Source organism: Berghia stephanieae, chromosome 9 (genome assembly GCF_034508935.2).
Source record: "Berghia stephanieae isolate SIO BIC M18660-M18661 chromosome 9, UCSD_Bste_1.3, whole genome shotgun sequence".
NCBI classification, from domain to species: Eukaryota; Metazoa; Mollusca; class Gastropoda; order Nudibranchia; family Aeolidiidae; genus Berghia; species Berghia stephanieae.
In genome coordinates, this window is record NC_088368.1 from 2,556,077 (window position 1) to 2,579,952 (window position 23,876).

The 23,876-nt window shown below is 36.8% G+C and overlaps 2 protein-coding genes across 2 annotated transcripts in view; one reads left to right on the forward strand and one right to left on the reverse strand.

The window, feature by feature from the left end:
* LOC144979493 (uncharacterized) overlaps positions 1 to 6,751 on the reverse strand; it is a 63,879-nt gene extending 57,128 nt beyond the window's left edge. Inside the window, exon 1 of the mRNA XM_078926174.1 lies at positions 6,468 to 6,751. Within this exon, the coding sequence (XP_078782300.1) occupies positions 6,468 to 6,555 (88 nt within the window). The 5' untranslated portion in view covers positions 6,556 to 6,751. The remainder of the gene's footprint in view (positions 1 to 6,467) is intronic.
* On the forward strand, positions 6,734 to 20,041 carry LOC144979494 (uncharacterized). The gene is made up of 8 exons (XM_078926175.1): positions 6,734 to 6,935; positions 8,550 to 8,766; positions 9,365 to 9,447; positions 11,546 to 11,651; positions 12,593 to 12,634; positions 14,065 to 14,169; positions 16,101 to 16,175; positions 17,176 to 20,041. The coding sequence occupies exons 2-8, from the start codon at positions 8,593 to 8,595 to the stop codon at positions 18,190 to 18,192; spliced, it is 1,602 nt and encodes a 533-aa protein (XP_078782301.1). The 5' UTR covers positions 6,734 to 6,935; positions 8,550 to 8,592; the 3' UTR covers positions 18,193 to 20,041.
* Positions 20,042 to 23,876: the final 3,835 nt, after the last annotated feature.

Below are 23,876 nucleotides of genomic sequence, written 5' to 3' on the forward strand. Positions count from 1 at the left end.
ATATATATTAATCTCTCACTGTAATTTTTTTGAATTGAAATTGTTTTAAAGTCAATTTAAATTCTAAGAAAGGGGCGTATGTAAGAGAGTTAGCTTATAGCAAGTGGGTTTAATGAGTTCACAGTGCTTGTATATCAGTTAAACATGGTCATTATATTGAGTAGTCTAGGTCAGTTTTACGTTTCAAAGTTAAAGGATTGGTCATTATATTGAGTACTAGAAAATTACTTTCTTTGATCGGTGTTACTTGGTATTTGGGGATAATAGCATCAAATTATAGTTGGAATTTATTATTTGGGCGTACAGATTATTTGGGCGTACTGAACTAACGTTTACCAAAAGTAATATTATATCATAAAAGGCGGGTTTAACACCAATATGTAGGAATTGACGTTTCAGGTTTGATTATGATTTGGTCTTACTCTTAGGGGTTGGATTATAGACTGACAGGGAACTGCCAAAACTGCAAGGGGGCGTGGAAACAATGGAACTGTGGGTAAAATTTTGATAGGGATAAAAGAGGATGTTTCGAGGAAAAGGGTAGGATTCAACTTGACCATGAGCTGCACACTTTAAACCTTTTGTGCTCACCATCTTTTATTTGAATATTTTTGGACATAGAATTTGTTTGGTTGCAATTTGTGAAAATGTAAGTTGGATTGTTAAACAACGCAATAAAAATCGCTATATAAGATCACAAGCCTTTACATATGTATTTGCTACACCACAGGCGCTCTCACATTAAAACAAACAAAACAACAAAAACAATATAATAATAATAAATAATAATAATAATAATAATAATAATAATAATAATAATAATAATAATAATAATAATAATAATAATAATAATAATAATAATAATAATAATAATAATAATAATAACAATAATAACAATATTAACAATAATAATGTGCCCCCCCCCCCTCCTTCGGGATTTGAACCGGTGACCTTTCGATCCAAACGCGATGAATGTACATGACGTCATCAACTCTATTCCAAAGACAGACAGAAATACGAGCCCATCGCCAAACCACAGGGAAAGGGAAAACCCGAACGCTATTTATTGAATGTCGTCGTCAGAGCGTACAGGAGTGAAACGACGACTTGAGGAGAGTGGGTGAGGATTGGAGGGTGGAAGTGGAATAGGACACGTCATCAAACTTCCCTCTCCACTCTCCACGATACACTGCACATTGACAAACGCTCAGAAGAATAAGATCTCAGGGTTGCCATTTTGGCGCTTTTAATGTCAAATTCCCAAACGTTGGCGTCTTCTGAAGACATTCGGCATTGAAAAACTAGAAATGGCATTTCGTTATTAGGATCCCATAATTTTACATATACAATGGGAAAATGCATTTATTTAATGTCACCCCTGAAATGTCAATAAAAAGTGACAATTCCGTGGCTGCGTGATGAGAAAGTCAAGATTCATATTTATTGTGAAATTTCGCAGAAAGTGTGTTTGGCATGTTCTACGATTCCTTTGGCAGTTTGTGCAAAAACAAACAGGCAACCCTGCTATTTCTACAGATTGGTCAAACAACAAAACACAACCATTGAAATTCAACATTGGAACTACATAATGAACGGTATCCTGTATCCAACTTTCACATGGATCAAATTGGATCCAATAAACTGAGAAATAAGAGAGGGATAGAGTGAAGCACAGCAGCAACGAAAAGCCATTTATTTGAAACAATAAAAACAAAAAAAAAAAAAAAAAACAATACAAAACAAAGAACAAACCCCCCCCCCCCCAAAAAAAAAAAAACAAACAACAGAAAACAACACAAACGAACAAACAACAACAACAAACAAACTGATGAGAGTGAGAGTAGTCTCACATTGTATTGACAGAGTTGCATGCTTCTATCGATTCCTCCAACCTCATAGCCGGACTCTGGGATGTAAAATATTCCAAGAAAAATGACGAGCCTGATCTCTGATATAATATATAATATATATAAAAATCGTAGTTTCAAATGGAAAGAAAAAGTCACTTCAAACAACTTTAGAAATAACGAATTTGCCTTCAGCATGATCCAAAGTCCTTTTACAACAATCCAAGGAACTAAACTCTCCTTTTCAACAAGATTTATTGAGTTAAAGAGGCGAATGCAGTTCTGTAGCTGGAACCAAACATTCGTATTTCTACCAATTTTTCTTCGTACTAGTACAAGACAGATCTGCAACCATGACCCATGGAAATGTGTACAACGGAAAGCCAAAATAAGTCAGATTTTTTTTGAATGCCTTCAAAAACAGACTGGACAAAGTTTGGAGAAATTACAAGTTTTGTCTTACATCTGAGTGGTTCCATGCACCAAAAACTGACTCAATTGCAATATGAGCATGAAAACAACGAAAAAGAAGAAATAAGCACTGAAGACAATAACAACCGGCTGATAGGCAACTAGCCTGACTACAGCTGTAACAGTAAAGTAAAAGTAAGTAAAGAATGCGTACACTCCTTCAAAGACTATTATTGGGCTAAATCTGATGATGGGCAAGGGCAATTAGACCATTCTAGCGATATTTATAATCGATACTAAAGTTTGTGAATAATAAACTTACTCTTCATAGATGGTATAAATAGTCCAGCAGAATCCAAGTCATGCATAAATCTGATATTGCCCAGCCAGATAAATACGGAACTCCCTAGATGAACTTCCAAGTCAAGAAACAGAAAGTCTTCAATTCCAGTACACTAAAAGAGTGTGTGGATGTTAAAAATGCTAAAATAATAGAACTTTTATAAGTCATACAATCTTCAGTTAAAATATTACAATGAACAAAAATGAATTAGAATACGTATTTATATGCAAAGCAAAGTTGGCACAGCTGGGTGTGTGATTGTATTGTTACCACTGACACACACGTCTATGATCACAAAGGTTTAACTTTGATGGCCTGATATCACGAGATATTGATTTCTACAAAGTCTGACTGGTCTCCTTTCATTTATCTAAAATCGCAGCTCATAGACATAGGAGAGTGTGGAGGGATCATTTCAAAAGAAGAAGAATAAAAAATGGTTACACAAGGGTAGAAGGTTGTCAAGCAAAGTGGATTATTAGTACGGCTATGTGGTCTTGTGGTATGACACTCGCTTTCGGATCGGAAGGTCATGGGTTCAAGCCTCACTCGGAGCATAGTTGAGTCCTTGGAAAAGGTTCTTTACTCACATCCTCTCACTGTACTCAGGTGTAAAATGAACACATGAACAACGTTGTCTCTGTCAAAGAGAGAGAGAGAGAGAGAGAGAGCTCTGTGTGTGTTGTGTGAGTGTGGGTCTGCGGTGCCTACAGACGCATAATTACGTGCACATCAAACAAAATTTGCTTTCAGTTACGCAATCTCTCTACCAAAGTTCACAAAGGCTACAGTACTGCCGATTGAGTGGGTGACAACCTGGTCCTGCATGCATTATAACAATGAATGAATAAATCAATCAGGACCAAGTAAATATGCATGCAATACAGACAAAAAGATGCAAAAAATATGCTTATCAATCGTCCTAAGATGGAAACCCCCCCCCCCCCAAAAAAAAAAAAAAACGGCACACACTCAACCAAAACTTGAAAGCTGGGCAGGGCTGCCAACCTCAACACAAGAAAAAGTGCAAGATTTCTTGTCAAAATAAGTAAGATTGTGAGAAAACGTTTACATTTTGAAAATGTTACCCTTCAATCACCTCACTCGCTGCTGTTGAGTAACATTGGATAAAAAAAAAAAAAAAGAGAGAGAGAGAGAGAGAGAGAAGAGAGAGAGAGAGAGAGAGGGAGGAGAGAGAGGAGAGAGAGAGAGAGAGAGAGGGGGGGGGGGGTGAAAAAGAGGAATGTTGTGTGAAAGAGAATAGGTCCATAATATAAAATGTATTGAAGGAGGAGTGAGTGGTTCGAGTGAGTAACTTTGTCAAGTTCTTAGATGTGGGTACATTTGCAATCAGTCTCAATTTCAACAATACATTAAAACATGATGTTTCCTGTTGTTTTAGTTTGAAAAAGATATCTGCATTGTGAAGTAAATTTGTTTTGAGGATTATATTATTATTTCTACTAATGCTTTTATATTAGTTTGATTAATGAAAAAAGCCACCACTATTTGCAGTAGTAATGCAAATGGTGGATAGCATTCATTTTCGTTATTTGCAGTACTACTGTAAATGCTCTGTTCGGGTTCTTTCTGTATTTGCAGTAGTAGCCTGCAACAAATGTTTCGTTATTTTGCACCTTGAGCTTTATTGTATAGAGGATTAGGCGCAAAATATAAATGAACTATTATTTTATTATTATTATTATTATTATTTTGCGCTTCGCTGACGATAATGATGTGTCTGTTATTGTGTAGTGATGATGATGTGGTGCTTGTGGGTGTAGTGGTGGTAGTGATGACGATAAGGATTATAATGGTGGTGATGGTTGCTGTGATAACGGTGTGGAAGTAGCTGTGACATAGGTAGAAATGCTGATGATGCAGTGGTAGTGATTGCAATAGTAGTGGTAGTTCATTGAAGGTGGTGGTGGTTGTCATATAGTATTGATAATGATGTGGTAGCTGTGGTAGTGGTAGTAATGATGATGATGTGGTGGTTGTGGTTGTAATACTGGTGGTAGTGTTGATGACGAGGACGAGGATGATGTAAAGGTGGTGGTGGTTGCTATAGTTTTGATAACGATGTAGAGGTTGCTGTGGTAGCGGTAATAATGATCTGGTGGTGGTGGTAGTAGTAGTTGTAGTTTATCAATGGTAACATCTACTATTTGCAGGAGCACTAAGATATGAGTCACAAGAAATGACGAGAGTGAGACTACTGAGAGAGAGAGGGAGAGAGAGAGAGAGAGAGAGAGAGAGAGAGAGAGAGAGAGAGAGAGAGAGAGAGAGAGAGAGAGAGAGAGAGAGAGAGAGAGAGAGAGGGTGGGAAGTTTCTGGAGACTTTATAAAATATATTTAAGAAACTGAAACTGTAAATAAAACAATAAACGGGGACAGTCCATTCTCCTTTAGGTAACCAAACACTAACAGATGAGTTCTGATAGATTTCAAGATGTGAATGAATGATCAAGTTGAAGAGGTGGGAAATTTTCATGGATTGGATTGGGGTACCAAAAAAAAAAAAACAAAGCCAGAGCTTGTCAAATTTCAGACTAGAAGTAAAAAAAGGAAAAACTGATATGTAAAATCTCAATTCTCAGTCACAAAAATGATACAATCATCCCTCTTCTCAAACTAACACACTCTCATTCAACTTCAAGCCATTCGACAGCCGAAGTGACTATTCTCATCCCCCTAGTCTAGGATGCTAGTCTTCATAATAGTAGTCACAATTGTTGTATGTTTAATCAAAGGTTGTAATGCAGTAATTTGTTAAGTTTCTTGTTACAAGTTGCACAATTAAAAAAAAAAAATCAATCAAATCCAAATCGCGGAAAATAAGCGGCGACGTTTTTTTGGTAATCTATGGCGGGGGGGGGGGGGGGGGGGGGGGGGGGGATGAGAATAATAGAGGCAGCCTTCGACAACATGCCATTTTGAACAGAAATTACAGTGATGTGTGTAGTGAGGGTACAAAAACTAATTTTCAGGTCAGGAGAGCAGGTCTACTACTGCAAATAGTGATATTGAAAAAATAAGCATTTGGAATGTAAAATCACTGAAAATTTTTAATTTTGTGGACAATAACGATTTATTACTATCTATATTTCTAACGTCTGTCGAGGTAATCCATTGCCCATGGGTTAAAGTTATTTTTTAAAAAGATGATATTTAACTTCAAAGTCTCACTGATACTGATGAGGAGGTGTCTTGAGCAGCAATGTAATGTGAAGGGCGAGAGTGAACGTGACAGCAAGCTTTTATTTCTGAACTGAACAGAAATGACGTCAAAGTCAAAGTCATAGTTATGCGGGAAGGACGTGACGGTGAACAAACTAAATAAACTCAAACTCAATAAGAAAATTACTCGTTATTCGATTGTATAACAACAATCATAACAACAGACACAAAATCTTCTCCTAATGGTCAAGTCAAGGCCAAGGTGAGGTTAGGCAGAAGCAGGCATCAACCATTTGTTCTTTTTTTTGTTCTTATTATTATTTTGGTTGCCCTCCATCTCAACTTCATAGGCAATTGTTTAAGTTTAGTCTTAGTTTTTATTTTCATCAACATTCATTGATTCATTGATGTATTCGTGATTCGTAAACCGTAAACCCGTGATTGTGATTCGTAAACCGTAAAGTTAAAGTTAAAGCTATGGCTGACTGACTGTGGTGACTGTACTGTATAAGATTTGAGCGAGAAAGAGAGTTTAATAATTTTGATCTTGTCGGTTGAGGCTGAGGGGTAAACAACAAATCGAACTCAACACTAACTCAAGAAAAAATTGAAGAAAATGATTGATGATGATAGATAGACGTCTAGTAAGATAGGTAAACAAAGAGCAGTAGCAGTCGGTAACTTACCCATGACTCCTCCCGACATGAAGATTTCTCCATTAGGATCAAACTCTCCAAACATTTTAGGGCTTTCAAACAACACGTCTGAAGCCATACTGACTTCGGGTTCCAGAAAAATGAAACCTGTTAATATCCACAGATGTCACAAACCACGCTTTACAGAAATCTATCCAAATGTAATGATGATAAAGATAGGCTAAAGATAAACGTTGATAACCTGTGGTAACAAATAAACCGGAAGTAGATGTGTAACGGAACCTCCCACATTTTGAGGGGAAATAGAAAAAGCCAAAGTAATGTTTACATTGTCTCAATTTACAAAACAAATAATTTAGTCGAGTTGAGCTGGTTCAGACCATTATCATTGATATATGATAAGTCACTGTGTGTTTATGGCCTTGTGAAAACAGAGCTTACTTGAGTTGAATAGATGAAAATGAGAGCTCTTAAGATTTTGACGGTGGAAATTTTGAGGTATAAAATGGGCTACTATCTACTAGGACTATCACTATCAGTAGATTGAGATCTTTAAATATCTTGAATTTATCAAATTTCTCTCCACACACTGCTGTGACTCCCTGTCGTCACTGTCACTGTGGTTGTGACACATCCCACCCTTTTCAGTTTCCCCAATTACTTAGACACTGCTTAGGCTTAAGTCTAATTGTCTACCAAGGCTTTTTAGTACTTTTCACTTCGGTAAAATAATACTTTTTCCTTACTTTCCGTCTTTGCTGCACACGACAGTTTTCTTACTCTTACCAAAAACTAAATGATGACAATGACAAAAAGAAAAAAAAACCCTCAAATATGGTATCACATTGAGACTTGAGGACAACTGCCGCTGATAAAATGAGCCTACGGCAAAGACCAAGGGTTACTGTAGACTGTAACTGTAGTGGTGTCTTTTGGCTGCCTCCCAATGTCTCCTCTATTGGTACAGAGACCCAGCAGTTCCACCCCAAAGAATCATATTTCCTCTCCTTAGTTAAGGATCTACATGCAAGGGTTGCAGGGATTTCATTCACCTTGTACTTGGGGCACCATTCATAACGCGTCTGGGATTTGGGGGACTTAATCAGATTTCCATGACATGGAAAAACGTACTTCAGATTCTTATGATGTGATCTATGGAGCAAGAGTCTGATTTGGTGTCTGTTGTGTTGAATCAATGGCATAATTGGGTTACCGAAGCATTAGACTTAGACTCTTAATGGAATCGTACCGATCGACGAGATACAAGAAAAAAGTTACCCAGATCTAGCCTTCTTACGTCACATCTCGTCGCCATAATCGAGATCTCGGAAGTACCGATGCTGCATATCGTTTGAGAGCCTTCGTAAAGGCAGTGCACCTTCAAAGGACGTGGTTGACTGAAAGTGACAAGTGGTTGTGTAGCACCAAAAGCCCTGTGGCCTGGACCACGAGGTTTTGTATGTAATGGTTGCATCACTGTCTCAACGCTCTTGAATTACTTAGTAAGGCTGGACACGCAATCTAAAAACGAAATTTGTGTTTTAAACTCTTTGAATCAAACGAGTACATCTACGTGTTCGTCTCACTGAGACGAAGTTTAAATATGATAAAATAATAGCTGAATGAGAAATTATAAGGGAAATAATCCTTAATATCTCAAAATGGGAAAAATAGAATTAGGGAGTTTTCGAAAACCACTCTTCATATATACTTTGCAATTGACTAATAATATTACTACGAATATATTATTATAAGTGTGGCTATGTGGTCTAGTGGTATGACACTCGCTTTCGAATCGGAAGGTCCTGGGTTCGAGCCTCGTGCTCGGCGCATAGTTGAGTCCTTGGAAAAGGCTCTTTACTCACATTCTCTCACCATACTCAGGTGTAAAATGAGTACCTGGCCGTTAACAGCATTGTCTTTGTCCGAAAAATTGTAATATCGCCTAACAGGCGTCATGTCCCGTCTTGCATGTTAAATGTTGCTGTTGACTCGGGACCCCTTGTAAAGCGCTTTGAGCACATTTAGTGGATATTGCGCTATATATAAAGCTCAATTATTATTAATTATTATTATTACATTCTGCACATTCCTTCATACTTATTTTTCAAGGTTTTGTTGTAGTCTCAACCAATGACATTGCTTCATTATCATCATGACGTTGAAAGATACAATTACAAAATGGCACGGCGCCACCTGTCTATTGGAAGAAAATCGCCTCAAAGAAGCCATGCAGCGATTGATGCAGATACAGAATCCATCGGCAAAAATTGTGTACAACTTTGGATGCATTTCCATGAAAATGGAGCTGTATACAGATGCCATAGAGGTAAATATCACAAACAAACATTCCCCACTCCTAAACAAGTAAATGGATAAATTAAAAAAAAAAAAAGTTTTTACATTTTTAGCATTTAGAACCGACTGTTATTTGATGTTATAGCTTTCTTTTTTTTTCAAATTATTCAAAATGAATTCTGTGTCATAAGAATTTATGATTTGGTTCATCAGTAATTTTAATAGAGAACCCCTCCCTTCCCCCCCCCCCCCCCCCCCCCCCCCAACCACTTGAGCTTTTATATAGATAGCACAATATCCACTAAACATGCTTAAAGCGCTTTACAAGGTCTCCCTGACCAACAGCAAATTTAACATGTAGAACAAGACATGGCATCTGTTGAGGCGATATTACAATTTTTTCAGACAGAGACAATGCTGTGAACCGCTGGGCATTCATTTTACACCTGTTTATGGTAAGAGAATGTGAGTAAAGAGCCTTTTCCAAGGACTCATCTATGCGCCGAGTGAGGCTCGAACCCAGGACCTTCCGATCCGAAAGCGAGAGTCATACTACAAGACCACATAGCTGCAGTTTTCATCCAAAGATAATGCAGGTTTTTAAACAATTTCCATTGTATCCATTCCAGTACTTCACATCCAGTCTGGAGCAAGACAAGTATCTGGCCATTTCTTACTTCCAGCGGGGCGTCTGCTTCTACAAAATAAGAAGGTGATTTTGTTTTTATCCTGAGTGCAAATTGTTCATTGTAGCGCTGCTGTTGAAGTAAATAAATGAACAATAATAATAAAAGTAGAGAAAAATCTTCAATAGAGAACGAAAAGTGTGATGTAAAAAAAAGTGGTTCCAATCTCATTGAAAGTGTTAAACCACTCTTCAGGAGGACTGGATACATACCTTGTTTAATCGATTTTCTGGTTTCACAGTGATGGCATATTTTTTTCTAGTCTAAATATATGCTGGTAGTCAATCTCGCACATCATCCATCTTTGCTCTTTTACGTCAAGTTATCCTAAAAAATCTGCTGATACATCCTGTTACTAAAATAGTCATGCCACCTTATGATTCAATATGTAACCTATTCATTTTGTGTCCTCCGAAGGACTGGTTACATGCACACTTCCAATGATTTTGGAACTGGAAGAGTAGAAGATGTGACGTCACAACTTCTTTGCCTTCTTTGATTCACAAAATGAAATGATGTGGATGATACGTGTTTCCTTAGTATCCACCTAGCAACACCACCCTCTTATCTCACAATCATCTGGAGTGTTTTAGTCATTATTTACATTTCGTTCACTGCCTGGCATTTTCCAGAATTGCCAAGCCGTATGATTTCTCATAATGTAATACGCTTTGAGCATAGCTGCCAATCCTACCAGAAATTGCAGGAGACTCCCGCATTTTTAGTTCATCTCCCGCGCTCCCGCCCGTCACACCAATCTCCCGCATTATCGTGCAGTAGCCTGACTGTAGACCCAGACCCAGGCCTAGAACCCATGTTAGCCTACCATGCCTTTTCGGTTCTTTCGGTGATGTACGTGAAATTCCTGTCCTCCATTTTGTAAACGGAAGTGAGTTTAAGTCGTTTGGTATTGTGGTAGATTTATAATCGGAAAGTTGGTATAGCACTCGCTTCACACACAAGGGGACTGAGATCGATCCTGGGTGTAGTCAATATTTTTTTCAGACCCTCCTGTCCACCCAGCAGTGAATGGGTAGCCGAGTCTTGTTAGATTTGGTGGAAAGTACTTTGTGATAGACTAGCGTCCTATCCAAAGGATAGCAAGCAATTGCTATTGTCCGTTTCATGCTATAGAATCAGGGATAAACTCCGGCTCCATGGGCCGAATGACTCTGGACTCAGATGACTTAATGAGACAATGAGTAAATATGACTTCATGGGGGAAAGGAGATGATTCTATATAATCTGTATGGACAGTGTCATACCTGCCTATTATTATGGAACGTCCGTAATTGTTACGGAAGTGTAAGGACAATCACAGACTTACGGAAATAGAAGAAATATTACTGATACAAATGGTCACAACGTTAAATTAAAAAATAATAATTTATTTATTAATATAGTGTGTATAAATATTTTGTTTGCAGAACTGTAAATGGTGTTAATATTTATAATGTGTAGAATTTGTAGCAGATGTAGTTTTTACTTATTCAATGGACTTGATTTCTTATGAATATTTTGCCATGCTGTGGAAAATGGACGTTGATTGAGGCTTGACCCACATAGTAATAGGCCTATATAACATGGTAAGTTTATTTTACATATATAAATGGGTGTATCTATCATTATTTTTGTTTGCTTTAATATTACTGAAATTTGACCATTAATTACTGATGAATTTTGTATTTCTTACTGAATTTGAAATTTTCAAGTAGGCAGGTATGCAGTGTGGTTCATTTTGGGTGGTGTTCGTGCAATGGGGGGAAAGAATAGCATTAGTCCTTCATAGCCATCAGACCCATGGAGTTTTTCCAGGTTTCTGTGGCGTGAAACGGACAATAGCAATTTCTTGCTATCCTTTGGATAGATGCTAGTCTATCGCAAAGTACTTTCTGACAGGTCTAACAGAATCAGCTACCCAATCACTGCTGGCTAGACGGGGATTAGAAAAAAAAAATCTCGACGTCACCCGGTATCGATCTTGGTCCCTTTGCGTGTGAAGCGAGTACTCTACCAACTGGGTTATCGGGACGGCCCAATGAAGGAAATGAGGTCTCTACTATCTAATTTTGAATTTGTCCAAAAGATAGATCATCATTTTAAACGATTTTCTGTTCTCCACAGCTTTTCCTCTGCCGAAAGAGACTTTGATTTGGCCAAATCCATGATACCAGCGGAGGGCATCGACTATCGTCAACTGGGGGCAAAGGTCATCTTGCAAACTAAGATGGTAGGCATTTTTATGATGTGATCTTGTGAAAATTTGTGAAGTTGTAAACAAACAAAAAGAAAACACAAAAAAAACTTGAGCTTTTATATAGCGCACTTTCCACTAAACATGCTCAAATCACTTTACAAAGGGTTCCTGACCAGCAGCAACACGTAATTTGTTGAACAAGACGTGACACTTGTTAGGCGATATTACAAATTTTTTTCTGACAGACACAACGCTGCCAACATCCAGGTACTCATTTTACACCTGAGTATGGTGAAGGAATGTGAGTAAAGAGCTTTTTCCAAGGACTCAACTATGTGTCGCTTAAAGTAGTGTCTGGCCTTCAGATGATGATGCTAATAATAATAATATTAATAATAATAATAATAATAATAATAATAATAATAATAATAATAATAATAATAATAATAATAATAATAATAATAATTAATAATAAAAGATTAGCATTCTATCCAAAGCAGGCATTTGCAGGCAGCAGGCATTTGCTATTGTTCATTTCACTTTATAGCAACCAGGAGAAACTCCGGCTCCATAGCTCTGGAGGACTAGTTACGACTTCTTTTACAACAGCTGAAATAACATAAAAATATTGAAAGCATTATCCGTCAAATCCAATTGACATCCAGACATCTTTGAGCAAACTTTTTTATTTATTAACTCACTCAACCCTAACACCGACTATATCCGTAGTTTACCCTGGTTACTTTTACCCCATGCCTATTTATTACATTTATATGAGACAAATTATAGGCATAGTATCAAAGCTAATGTTTTTAGTTTTAACATGTTAATGATAGTTGAATAAAACTATCTATGTACATGCTCAATTTTAATTATTTTTGTTCCAATTTTGACAAGTAGCAAAAATCTCTAGGATTGAATGAGTTAATTGTGAGTTTTGTGTCATTTTTTCTTTTTCTATTTTTTGACTCCAGGTCGATGGGTTTTCTCGGTCGTGTCGTCATCATGCTGAAATGGTGAGTCATTTTCTTTTCTCATTGTTTTCATTTGTTTATGATATTTTGATACGGATCATGAAGGGGCCCAGATCATTGCACGGATAAGGTATTGCACTCTGGGTTCGAGTCCTGCTGTTGACTGTTGAAGTGTAGAGAGATAATATATACTAATAATAATAATAATAATAATAATAATAATAATAATAATAATAATAATAATAATAATAATAACAATAATAATTGAGCTTTTATATAGCACAATATCCACTAAACGTGCTCAAAGCGCTTTACATGGTTTACTAGATAGCATACTTTTAAATTTTAACTCCCCTATTTTCTCTTCAATTCAAAATATTAAAATATTTTTAAAATTTAGCATTTATATAGCGCAATATCCACTAAACGTGCTCAAAGTGTTTTACAAGAGGTCCCTAGCCTACAGCAATGCTTAAAACTTAGGACGAGACATATCATCTGTTAGGCGATAATACAATTTTTTCAGACAGAAACAACACTGTTAACAGCCAGGTCCTCATTTTACACCCGAGTACAGAGAGGAAATCTCAGTAAAGAGTCTTTTCCAAGAACTCAACTAGCGCCGCCACTCAGAGCAGGACTCAAACCCTGGACCTTTGTATCATGATTCTTCACTTTTATTATTTATCCATTTTATCTCTTTTATCATCTTGCAGATTTAAAATAGTAAACAGAATGATCTTCGTGTTTTTGGATACAAAAACCTGTTAATGTATTTAGTGAATTCCATATCAGAATGTAATAATATAATTGCTATGTAATCCATATCGATCTTAATATCGTAGTTTTCATTGAAAGCTCATTTTTGCATGTATTTTTATCATTTTTAAAAAAAAGCATTGATTTGTGGTTTAGATAGAATGAATCAATTAAGCCTAATTGGCAGTGATAGATTTGTTACATCCATCTGGCAACATTTGTGAATATTTTATACATGATGAGCATTGTATAACCTGTTATTTTTGCTATTCATTTGGCTATGTGGTCTAGTGGTATGACACTCGCTAATAATACATCAAGCACATAAGAGCACCGCCATTGTATAAAAAAGAAAGAAGCATTTTATTGTATCTTCACAAAAAAAATTGTTGAGCATCTCTTTGTAAGCTATAAATCTATGATCTAGTCAGATTGAATGAGTGTTGTTGAACATCTTTTCTTGTAAGCTATAAATCTATGATCTAGTCAGATTGAATGAGTGTTGTTGAACATCTCTTCTTGTAAGCTATAAATCTATGATCTAGTCAGATTGAATGAGTGTTGTTGAACATCTTTTCTTGTAAGCTATAAATCTATGATCTAGTCAGATTGAATGAGTGTTGTTGAACATCTCTTCTTGTAAGCTATAAATCTATGATCTAGTCAGATTAAACAAGGAAGGACATAATTTTTGTTTCCCTCTCCTCTTCCAGACTATGCCATCTCCCATCCAGACATCTTTCCTGGATTTTATATTTTACCCGCCCAAGAAGATGGTGGCCAACCTGAAGAAGGAAGACTTCCTTGGGAAAGCAAAGGTAACGAACGCTGTCTCACCAAATTGGTCAATGGAGGGTCAGCGTGCTCAGCCTCATGGTCTATACTTCGTACCCGAAAGGTACCGAGTTCGATCACACACCGCTGTGCTGTGTGGCCTTGAGCAAGTCACCTCGCCCATAGCTCAATTTGCGACGCTGCACTGTGGCTGATGCCTGGGTTATGTGCGCCTATGTGGTCTAGTGATATGACACTCGCTTTCGGATCCGAAGGTCCTTGGTTCGAGCCTCGTGCTCGGCGCACAGTTGAGTCCTTGGAAAAGACTCTTTACTCACATTCTCTCACCATACTCAGGTGTAAAATGAGTACCTGGCCGTTAACAGCGTTGTCTTTGTCCGAAAAATTGTAATATCACCTAATTGGCGTTATGTCCCGTCCTACATGTTAAATGTTGCTGTTGACCAGGGACCCCTTGTAAAGCGCTTTGAGCACATTTAGTGGATATTGCGCTATATAAAAAAACTCAATTTAAATTTAATTTAATTTATTCCAGTTCTCCCTTGAAATAGACCCTAGAGACAAATTTCCCTTATGGGATGAATAAAGGGAGTTTTATTTTATTTTATTTTATTTTATTTTATTTTTATTCATTTATTTAAATTTACATTTGGAATTATTTTAGAGTTCTGCAGAGTCACGAGTTTATTTATTTATTTATTTATTTTAAGAAAAAAAATCTTTTGTCTCATCTTTGATGTATCTTCAATGAAAGACTGGAGTAAATGAGGCATTAGCTCTCTCACTAAATTGGACATTTTACAGGTTGTGTTTTTTTTTTTTTTTTTTTGTGGAGTGCTGTGGAGCCACAAGCCAGAGTTATTTGAAAAAAAAAAAATCAAAATTCTCTGTAGTCTTTTTCAATGTATCTCCACAAAGACTGGAATAATAGGCGATTTTACTATTTTTGTATCTCACAAAGACTGGAAGAATAGGCGATTTTACTATTTTTGTATCTCCACAAAGACTGGAATAATAGGCGATTTTACTATTTTTGAACTTTTTTTTTTTATGAACTAAGGCTCGTTTCACATGCAAAGGGACAACAGATATTCATCCCCATGTGCAGTCGAGATTTTGTCACTGACAATCCACTTCGGTGATTGAGCAACTTGGGTTTGTTAGATTTGGTGGAAAGTACTTTGTGAAAGACTAGCGGATATCAAAAGGCTTGCAAGCAATTGCTATTGTCCGTTTCACGCTATTGAAACTGGGATAGACTTCAGCTTCGAGGGCCTATTGGTTCTGAGAACTTCTCTTCATTTCAGATGCCACCACTTTTAAAATTCATAGAATCGTGAAAGGTTACCAAACAAAAAGATTGCTTGTTACTCTTTTGTCATCATCATGAAGTGATTAACAAAAATGTATATAAGAGCTTTGAATAAGAACAAAATTTCAAACACAGAATGTTTCAAGCTCAAATCCCTTCTTCAGCCTTCGTGTGCAAATGTGACTTAAATACTTTTAGTGGCTATGTGGTCTTGTGGTATGACACTCGCTTTCGAATCAGGTCTTGGGTTCGAACCTCGCTCAGCACATAGTTGAGTCCTTGGAAAAGGCTCTTTACTCACATTTTCACACCGTACTCGGGTATAAAATGAGTACCTGGCCCTTAACAGCCTTGTATCTGTTCGAAAAAAAATTGTAATATCTTTTAACAGGCATCATGTCCCGTCCTAAATGTTAAATGTTGCTTTTGGCCAGGGACCCCTTATAAAGCGCTTTGAGCACATTTAATGGATGTTGCGCTATATAAAAGCTCAGTTTAGAATTTAGTTTACAGGCCTTCAATTGCTATCATAAAACGCCTTGAGCCTATTAAAAATGGTACGAATATGCTATTTATAGATGCTATCAAGACTATGTAAGATTTGTATAATATTTGATCTACGTTTGATGATGGAAATTTCAGGTGATTTCGTCTGTTCAAGAGTCTGACATTCTATACGCTGAATCCAAGGGAATGAAAGAGGACACGACAAGAAAGGTAGGGGGAATTAAATGCGGATATGTGGTCTTGTGGTATGACACTCGCTTTCGGATCGGAAGGTCCAGGGTTCGAGCCTCGCGCTCGGCGCATAGTTGAGTCCTTGCAGAAGGCTCTTTACTCACATTCTCTCACCGTACTCTGGTGTAAAATGAGTACCTGGCCGTTAACAGCGTTGTCTCTGTCCGAAAAAATTGTAATATCGCCTAACAGGCGTCATGTCCCGTCCTACATGTTAAATGTTGCTGTTGACCAGGGTCCCTTTGTAAAGCACTTTGAGCACATTTAGTGGCTATTGCGCTATATAAAAGCTCTTTTTTAAAAAAATGTCTCCCAGCCATGAATTTAAAGCGGTATGTCGCCGTTATCAAGCCTGTGTCATTGAAAAGCTGCAGGGATTATTGTTCTTGTTGATGTTGTTATTGTTGTTGATGTTGTTGTTTTTGTTGTTATTGTTGTTGATATTGTTGCAGTTGTTGTTTTTGATTATGTTGATGTTGTTGGTGGTAATGTTGATGTTGTTGATAATTTTGATGATTGTTGTTGATGTTGCTTTTGTCATTTTGATGTTGCTTTTTTTTTCTTTTTAAGAAATTTTTTTTGGCTATTGAATGCTTTTGTAAATTTTATAATTTCACTGGAAAGTAAACCAGAATTACCATTATGAAATCAGAGACTACAGAAATGGTTTTAAATACCATAATAATAATAATAATAATAATAATAATAATAATAATAATAATAATAATAATAATAATAATAATGATAATAATAATAATGCATAATTTCTATAGCGCCCCTGTCCACCAAAAGTCCTTGGAAGTACTTATACCAAGGCAGAAATATATATATATATATATATATATATATAGTATATATATATATATATATATCATATATATCACTCAAAAAAATCAATAAAAAGATTAGATCCAAAGATAGGTGCTTTTCAATTTCAACCCTCGTTTCCTTACTGTCCACTTTCCCTGTTCATTTTCAGAATGTGGCTAGTGGTGTCAAAAGTTCTCTATCAATGTCAATGTCCCATCTTGCATCTGCTCGCACCCTCTCGGGAAAGACAATCATACCCCCGTCCAGACCCCCACCCCGTCTTGGCAGATGTCGCAGTGTAGGCGATTTATTGGAAAGTGGTATAGACACAGACGAAACAGATTCATCATACTCTGGGGCCTCATCATTGGCCGTACCAAAAGCATCTGGTCACCATCACCATCATCAGCATCATCATCAGCATCAGCCTTTCCAAAAAAGACAAAGTGCTGGGGAATGCGATTACAGTCATGTAGACCAGGACATAGGTGACTCATTTTCAAGCTACGCTCGTCTTTCGGTGTCTACGCCTGTCTTGGATAAAAAACCAACTGGCAGCAAACCGACTGTTCCAAAACGACCTGTTGCCCGACCTCGGGAGAATGTAAACACAAATGTGGTTGCCAGTAAAAGCAATGATAATCATAATAATAATAATAATAATAAAAATGATAGCAATAATAATAATAATAATAACAACATTAACGTGAAGCCACCACTCTCCTCACAGATGTGTTTAGAATTTCAGAAAATACACGAAGCTTTAAGAGGGAAACTGAACAACAATTCAGGAAATAAGAATGACAAATTCAATTCTGGAACAAATACAGGCCGAACCAGTCCCCATCAGCTGCCAATAGCTAATAAGCTGAAGCCCTTTAAAGTAAACTACGGCAGTAAATCTCAAGAAGAATTGAACAATTTAGTCCCTCCGCAAAGAATGTTGACCCAGTCTCATCCAAATTTATCCAATTTGGCAAACTCGAAAGATAAGTCCAGAGTTAATCTCTGTGACTCGCAAAATACCTGGCAAGTTGAGCAACCCAGGGTGACAACCACGTCAACGACAACAACCTCTAAACCAAACCGCCCACCTGTCCCTGCTCCTAGAAAATCTCCTGACAGAACTTTGGACTCGAACAAACCAGCTCCCCCACCTCGACCTCCGCTCCCAAGGAAAGTCTAATATGATTTATCGACTTGTTTCTTTCTGCAGTCAAACCTGGGATTTTAAAACCTGATTCAAGGTGAATACTAAGCGGCTGAAAGACTTAGACTGTAGACAAATAATCTACAACAATGAAGGCTGAAGAAGTGTTTTGAGCCCAAAATGTTCCATGTTTGGTAATTAGTTATTTTTTGCAGCTCATATTCATTTCTGTTTATTACTTGATGTTGATATTCAATAGTGTTGCTTACAAACCATTCCTACATCAAGTAATTTTCAACACCTTAATCATCCTGACATAGAGCAATGGTAGTAGTAGAAAAATTGACATAAAAATGACTAAATTTTGAAGTTTTCAATTTGGCAGGTCTGTAGACATATGAAGGCTGTCCTTTAATCTGTCGCCCACGATTTCATAGTTTGATTTTGATGGGGGGGGGGGGAGGGAGGGGATCGTCGTTCGATATCTGTGCCCTCTAGTCGATCTGGTGATGGAGGTATTGGTATAAAACTGTTTTGAGAGGCTTGGTCAATCAAATGAATTAATAGCGAGGTGGCCAAGATGTTAAGGCATTGCACTGTGGCCCGGAAGGTGTCAGGTTTGAGCCCCACTTAGGCACTTTTGTTTTGTTTTGTTTTTTGTTTTTTTCCTTGGACAAGATTATTAACCCCCAATTTGCTCATTTCAAACAACATGGGTGATTTTTGTTGACATCAGGTGTTTGTTAGATGGATTATCTATATTTCTTCATGCCCAGTGGAACGTACTTTTAAAAAATTTGAATTTGTAATATTGTAATATATTGTTATGATGTGTTTTATACTTTACAATGGTTTGATATTTTTATACTTTGACACCAAAAGCATTAGAAATTTACAGTATTATTCGGGTCAGGACACGGAACGACATGTTCTGTGTCAAGTTGCAAAAAGAGTGGATTCTCATTCTGTCGTCTATCAGAACCATTAGGCCCAGGGAGCCAGAGTTTATCTAGTGTGAAACGGATGATAACAATTGCCTGTTACCGTTGGAATAAGATGCTAGTTTATCACAGTACTTTCTGCCGGATCTAACAGCTCAGGAACGAAAAACGATACAGACATAAATACGTTACTAACTCTAGTACCGCATTGGGGTCAACCGGAAATAACGACCGGTTCCCAGTACTTGCCTAGCAAGTTTGAATGACGTAGCTAACATATAGCGTCACTCGGGTTTGATCGCGTCATTTCTTACGTCAAAAACTAGCTTCATACTCAACCCAAACAGCTTAAATAAACTGTTTGCTGATTGGCTGAAACTAATAATATCAACCAATCAAACTTCGGCTTTTATTTCATAAAGAACACAATGGAATTTTTACTGAATCAAGGTCGGGTGTGTTACAACTGATGCCCGTGTCACTTGGAAAAGGTGTGTTACACTTAAACGACTGCGGCGTAAGTCAGTTGGGAATGGTATGTTACGTTTATACAGCGGTCGAGGATCGGGGGTTAAATTCCAGATAGACGACATGTATTTATGTCTTTATTGTTTTTTGTTGTTGGCTGAAGAAGGGTTTTGAGCCTGAAACGTTCCATTTTTTGGTATTTTGTTCTTTGTTTGAAGCTGTTCTGTTTATTTTTGTTTATTACTTTTTACAGTGATATGTTATTTAAAAAGGAACAAAAAAAGCGACTTTCAGAATTAGAATCCACTCTGTACGAGCCCGAATGCTAAGCTCACATTGTTTTGTTAAAGCACTGCTTTACAATCACTTGATATGTTGAATTTTGATCGTAATCTTGTTTACTGTGAAGTGTAAAAAGCAATGAACAAAAAAAAAAAAAAATGGATACAAAAACAACTTCCAAAAAGAAAGAAAAATACCAAACACGGAACGTTTCGTGCTCAAAACCCCTCTTCAGGAAATAACAAAAACAATAAAAACGTTAATGCAATACTTAGTATCCAGACGGGGGTCCCGATAGCTCAGTTGGTAGAGCACTCATTTCACATGCAAAAGGACCAAGATCGATCCTGTCCACCCAGCAGTGAATGTGTAGCTGAGTCTGTTAGATTTGGTGGAAAGTACTTTGCGATAGACTAGCATCCTATCCAAAGGATAGCAAGCAATTGCTATCATCTTTTTCTCACTTTAGAAACCGGGATAAACTCCGGCTCCATGGGCCGATTGGCTCTGAAGGACTACGTTTAAAAAATACAAACAGATGACAGGAAATTATCTGGCACATCTTGTATCCGCCAGACGTGCTTAATGCTTTCCGTCGTCTGTCTGGATTTTAAGTCATGTATTTTATGTCTTTATTGTTTTTTGTTATTAGCTGATTAAGGGTTTTGAGCCCAAAATGTTCCGTGTTTGTGGTATTTTTTTTTTTTTTGGAAAGTTGTTTTTCTATCCTTTTTTTATTTGTTCATTGCTTCTTACAGTGTATAATGGGGGTGGGGGGGGGGGGGTTCTTTTAACCTCCCAGTATGAGCAGCCAAGTGTCATTCTTGCTGTTCATCTAGCTCCCTGTATCTGTTTTCCAAGCTGCTTAGAATGAGATTACTTGGTTTTGTCCAGGCTTCAGCTGGAGTCCTCTGCTGAGAGGATAATATTTGTATTGGTTTTGGACGGTGATACTTTTTTTTTCCCTTGTAAATCATCTCTGGCTTATGTAATGTTATCGTTTATTGTTTTGAATATGATTATTCGTAAACATTCAAATGTAAACCTTTTCGTGGGATCTTGTACTTGTGTCTGGATGAGACTTTTAGGTGATCTCAAACTAAGTACACTGATAGTGTGTTCTTGGAATCTGCATCTGTTTCCTATTTGAACCTACTGTGTCTTCTATCCCCTTATATCTGTTTTCCAACATGCTTTTTGTCTTTGTCTTGGAATGAGATTACTTGGTTTTGTCCTGGCTCTGGCCGGAGTCCTAGCTGGGAGGGAAACAGTCAAATGCATAGTTATTGTTTTGGGAGATGATATTTTTTTCCTTGTAAATCATCTCTCTGTTATGTATTATTATTTTTATTTTGAATGTATAATGTAAGCATTTGAGTGTGTTCCTCTTTGTTGGATTTTGTGCTTGTGTCTGGATGAGACTTGTAGGTGATTTCAAACTAAGTACATTGGTGGTATGCTCTTGGAATCTACATCTGATCCCTATTTGTTCTCAGTTCCCCTTTGTCTTACTTTTTCTTTAGTGCTTTAATTGTAATTCTAGAACTTTTAACCATTCCATTTTCTTCCGTTTTACTGGCGCTGATATGACCTTAATGTGTCGCAAGCACTGTAAAACCCTTAAAAACAAAACAAAAAACAAACCACTCAATTTATTTTTGTCTGACATTTCCTCAGGTCAGCGCCATAAAACCCTTAAAAACAAAAATGTATAAATATATTTAAAATGCCATGTATAAATTTATTCAGTCTTTCAATGACAAAGCATTTCGTTTCTCTCCCTGTTAAACTACTAGTCCCCCCCCCCCCCCCCCCCCCCCCCCCCCCCTCCTTTATTTTTGTGCTTGGTTGCATGTAAAAGGCATGATCTAATCTTTTGACTATTTTATTATCTCCCTTTATAAGGGATAAAATCACGGTATGATAACTTAGAGCAACGTGACATGCGCGAAGACCCGCACAAATCAATTTATGCATGCATGGAAATAAGTATGACCCTCTGACCTTTAGAAATTTTATGCTGTTTTTTTTTTTTTTTTGGTCTCGATGAATTTTTGCTGACTTTGTTGTAAATAAGTAATTCATGAATTATTCATTCAGTATTTGCTACTTTTGTTTTGTATCGTTGGCCTCTTGGTTGAAATGGTAGTACAAAATTGAGACTTACGTCAGACCCAGCTACCCACTTTTGTAAAATTGTTATGTTCGTTGAAATGACAGGAAGAAAATTGAGACTTACATCAGACCCAATTCCTCTTAGTTGGGACCTGTGCTTGTGTCTGGATGAGACTTTTAGGTGATCTCAGAATAAGTACTTTGACTGTGTGCTCTTGGAATCTATATCTGTTCCCTATTTGAACCAATTTCTTTGTCTTACCTTTTATTGGGTGCTTTAATTGTAATTCTAGAACTTTTTACTATCCCATTTTCTTCCTTTTTACTGGCGCTGATATGACCTTAATGTGTTGCAAGCGCTGTAAAACCCTTAAAAACAAACAAAAACAAACCAGCTACCCACTTTTGGTCATGTTAGTTGAAATGATGGAAAGAATATTGAGACCTACATCAGACCCAGCCACCCATTCACACCTGACTGACACTCCTTACATTCCAAGGCATAAATTGAACCAAATTTAAATAGATCACAAACCAGCACATCATGTCAGATTTTACCGTCTTATGTATTTTGTCATTGAGTTTTTGTGGAACCCTGGGCAAACGTGAATGCCAATTGGGTCATTTTTGGTTATATGAATATTCATCTCTTTCTATATTTACTTTTTTTTTTTTGTTATTTCTGGTCGTATAAATATTCATCTCTCTCCATATTTTCTTTTTTTTTTTTGTTATTTCTGGTCATTTGAATATTCATCTCTTTCCATATTTACATTTTTTGTGTTGTTGTTTGTGGTCAGATGAATATTCATCTCTCTCCATATTTACTTTTTGTTGTTGTTATTTCTGGTCATATAAATATTCATCTCTCTCCGTATTTACTTTTTTGTTGTTATTTTTGGTCATTTGAATATTCATCTCTTTCGATATTTACATTTTTTTTGTGTTGTTATTTCTGGTCATTTGAATATTCATCTCTCTCCGTATATACTTTTTTGTTGTTATTTTTGGTCATTTGAATATTCATCTCTTTCGATATTTACATTTTTTTTGTGTTGTTATTTCTGGTCATATGAATATTCATCTCTCTCCGTATATACTTTTTTGTTGTTATTTCTGGTCATTTGAATATTCATCTCTTTCCATGTTTACATTTTTGTGTGTTGTTATTTCTGGTCAGATGAATATTCTTCTGTTTCCATATAATTCACTTATTTATTTCTTTTGGTAGAGGTTTTTCTTTTAATTTTGTCACTGACCATTGTAATACAAATGTTTCTGATTGAAGCTCGAAGAAATAGATAACAAAAGTCAAATGGAATGGAGGCTTCTATTTCATTAGCAAAGACAATGTGGACGTTTTGGATTTCCCCTTTGTCAGCAAAATACACTGTTATTATTATACAATGACATTGTGTTTTGTTGACAAAGGGGAATCCCGAAACGTCCACATGATCTGTCTTCATTAATTAGATTGTAGCTTCCATTTTATTTGACGGTTGTTATTTATCGCTAACCATTGAAAAATACTGTCGCTGTAACATAATTCTGGGTGGGGTTCCTGACCTCCCATAGTGGGCAGGGAGGTACTTGCTGTGTCTTCTATCCCCTTATACCTGTTTTCCAACATGCTTTCTGTCTTTGTCTCGGAATGAGATTACTTGGTTTTGTCCTGGCCCTGGCCCGAGTCCTGGCTGGGAGGGAAACAGTTAAATGCATAGTTATTTTTTTGAGAGATGATATTTTGTTCCTTGTAAATCATCTCTCTGTTATGTATTATTTTATTTATTATTTTGAATGTATAATGTAAGCATTTGAGTGTATTCCTCTTTGTTGGATTTTGTGCTTGTGTCCTGATGAGACTTATAGGTGATCTCAAGCTAAGTACATTGATGGTATGCTCTTGGAATCTAC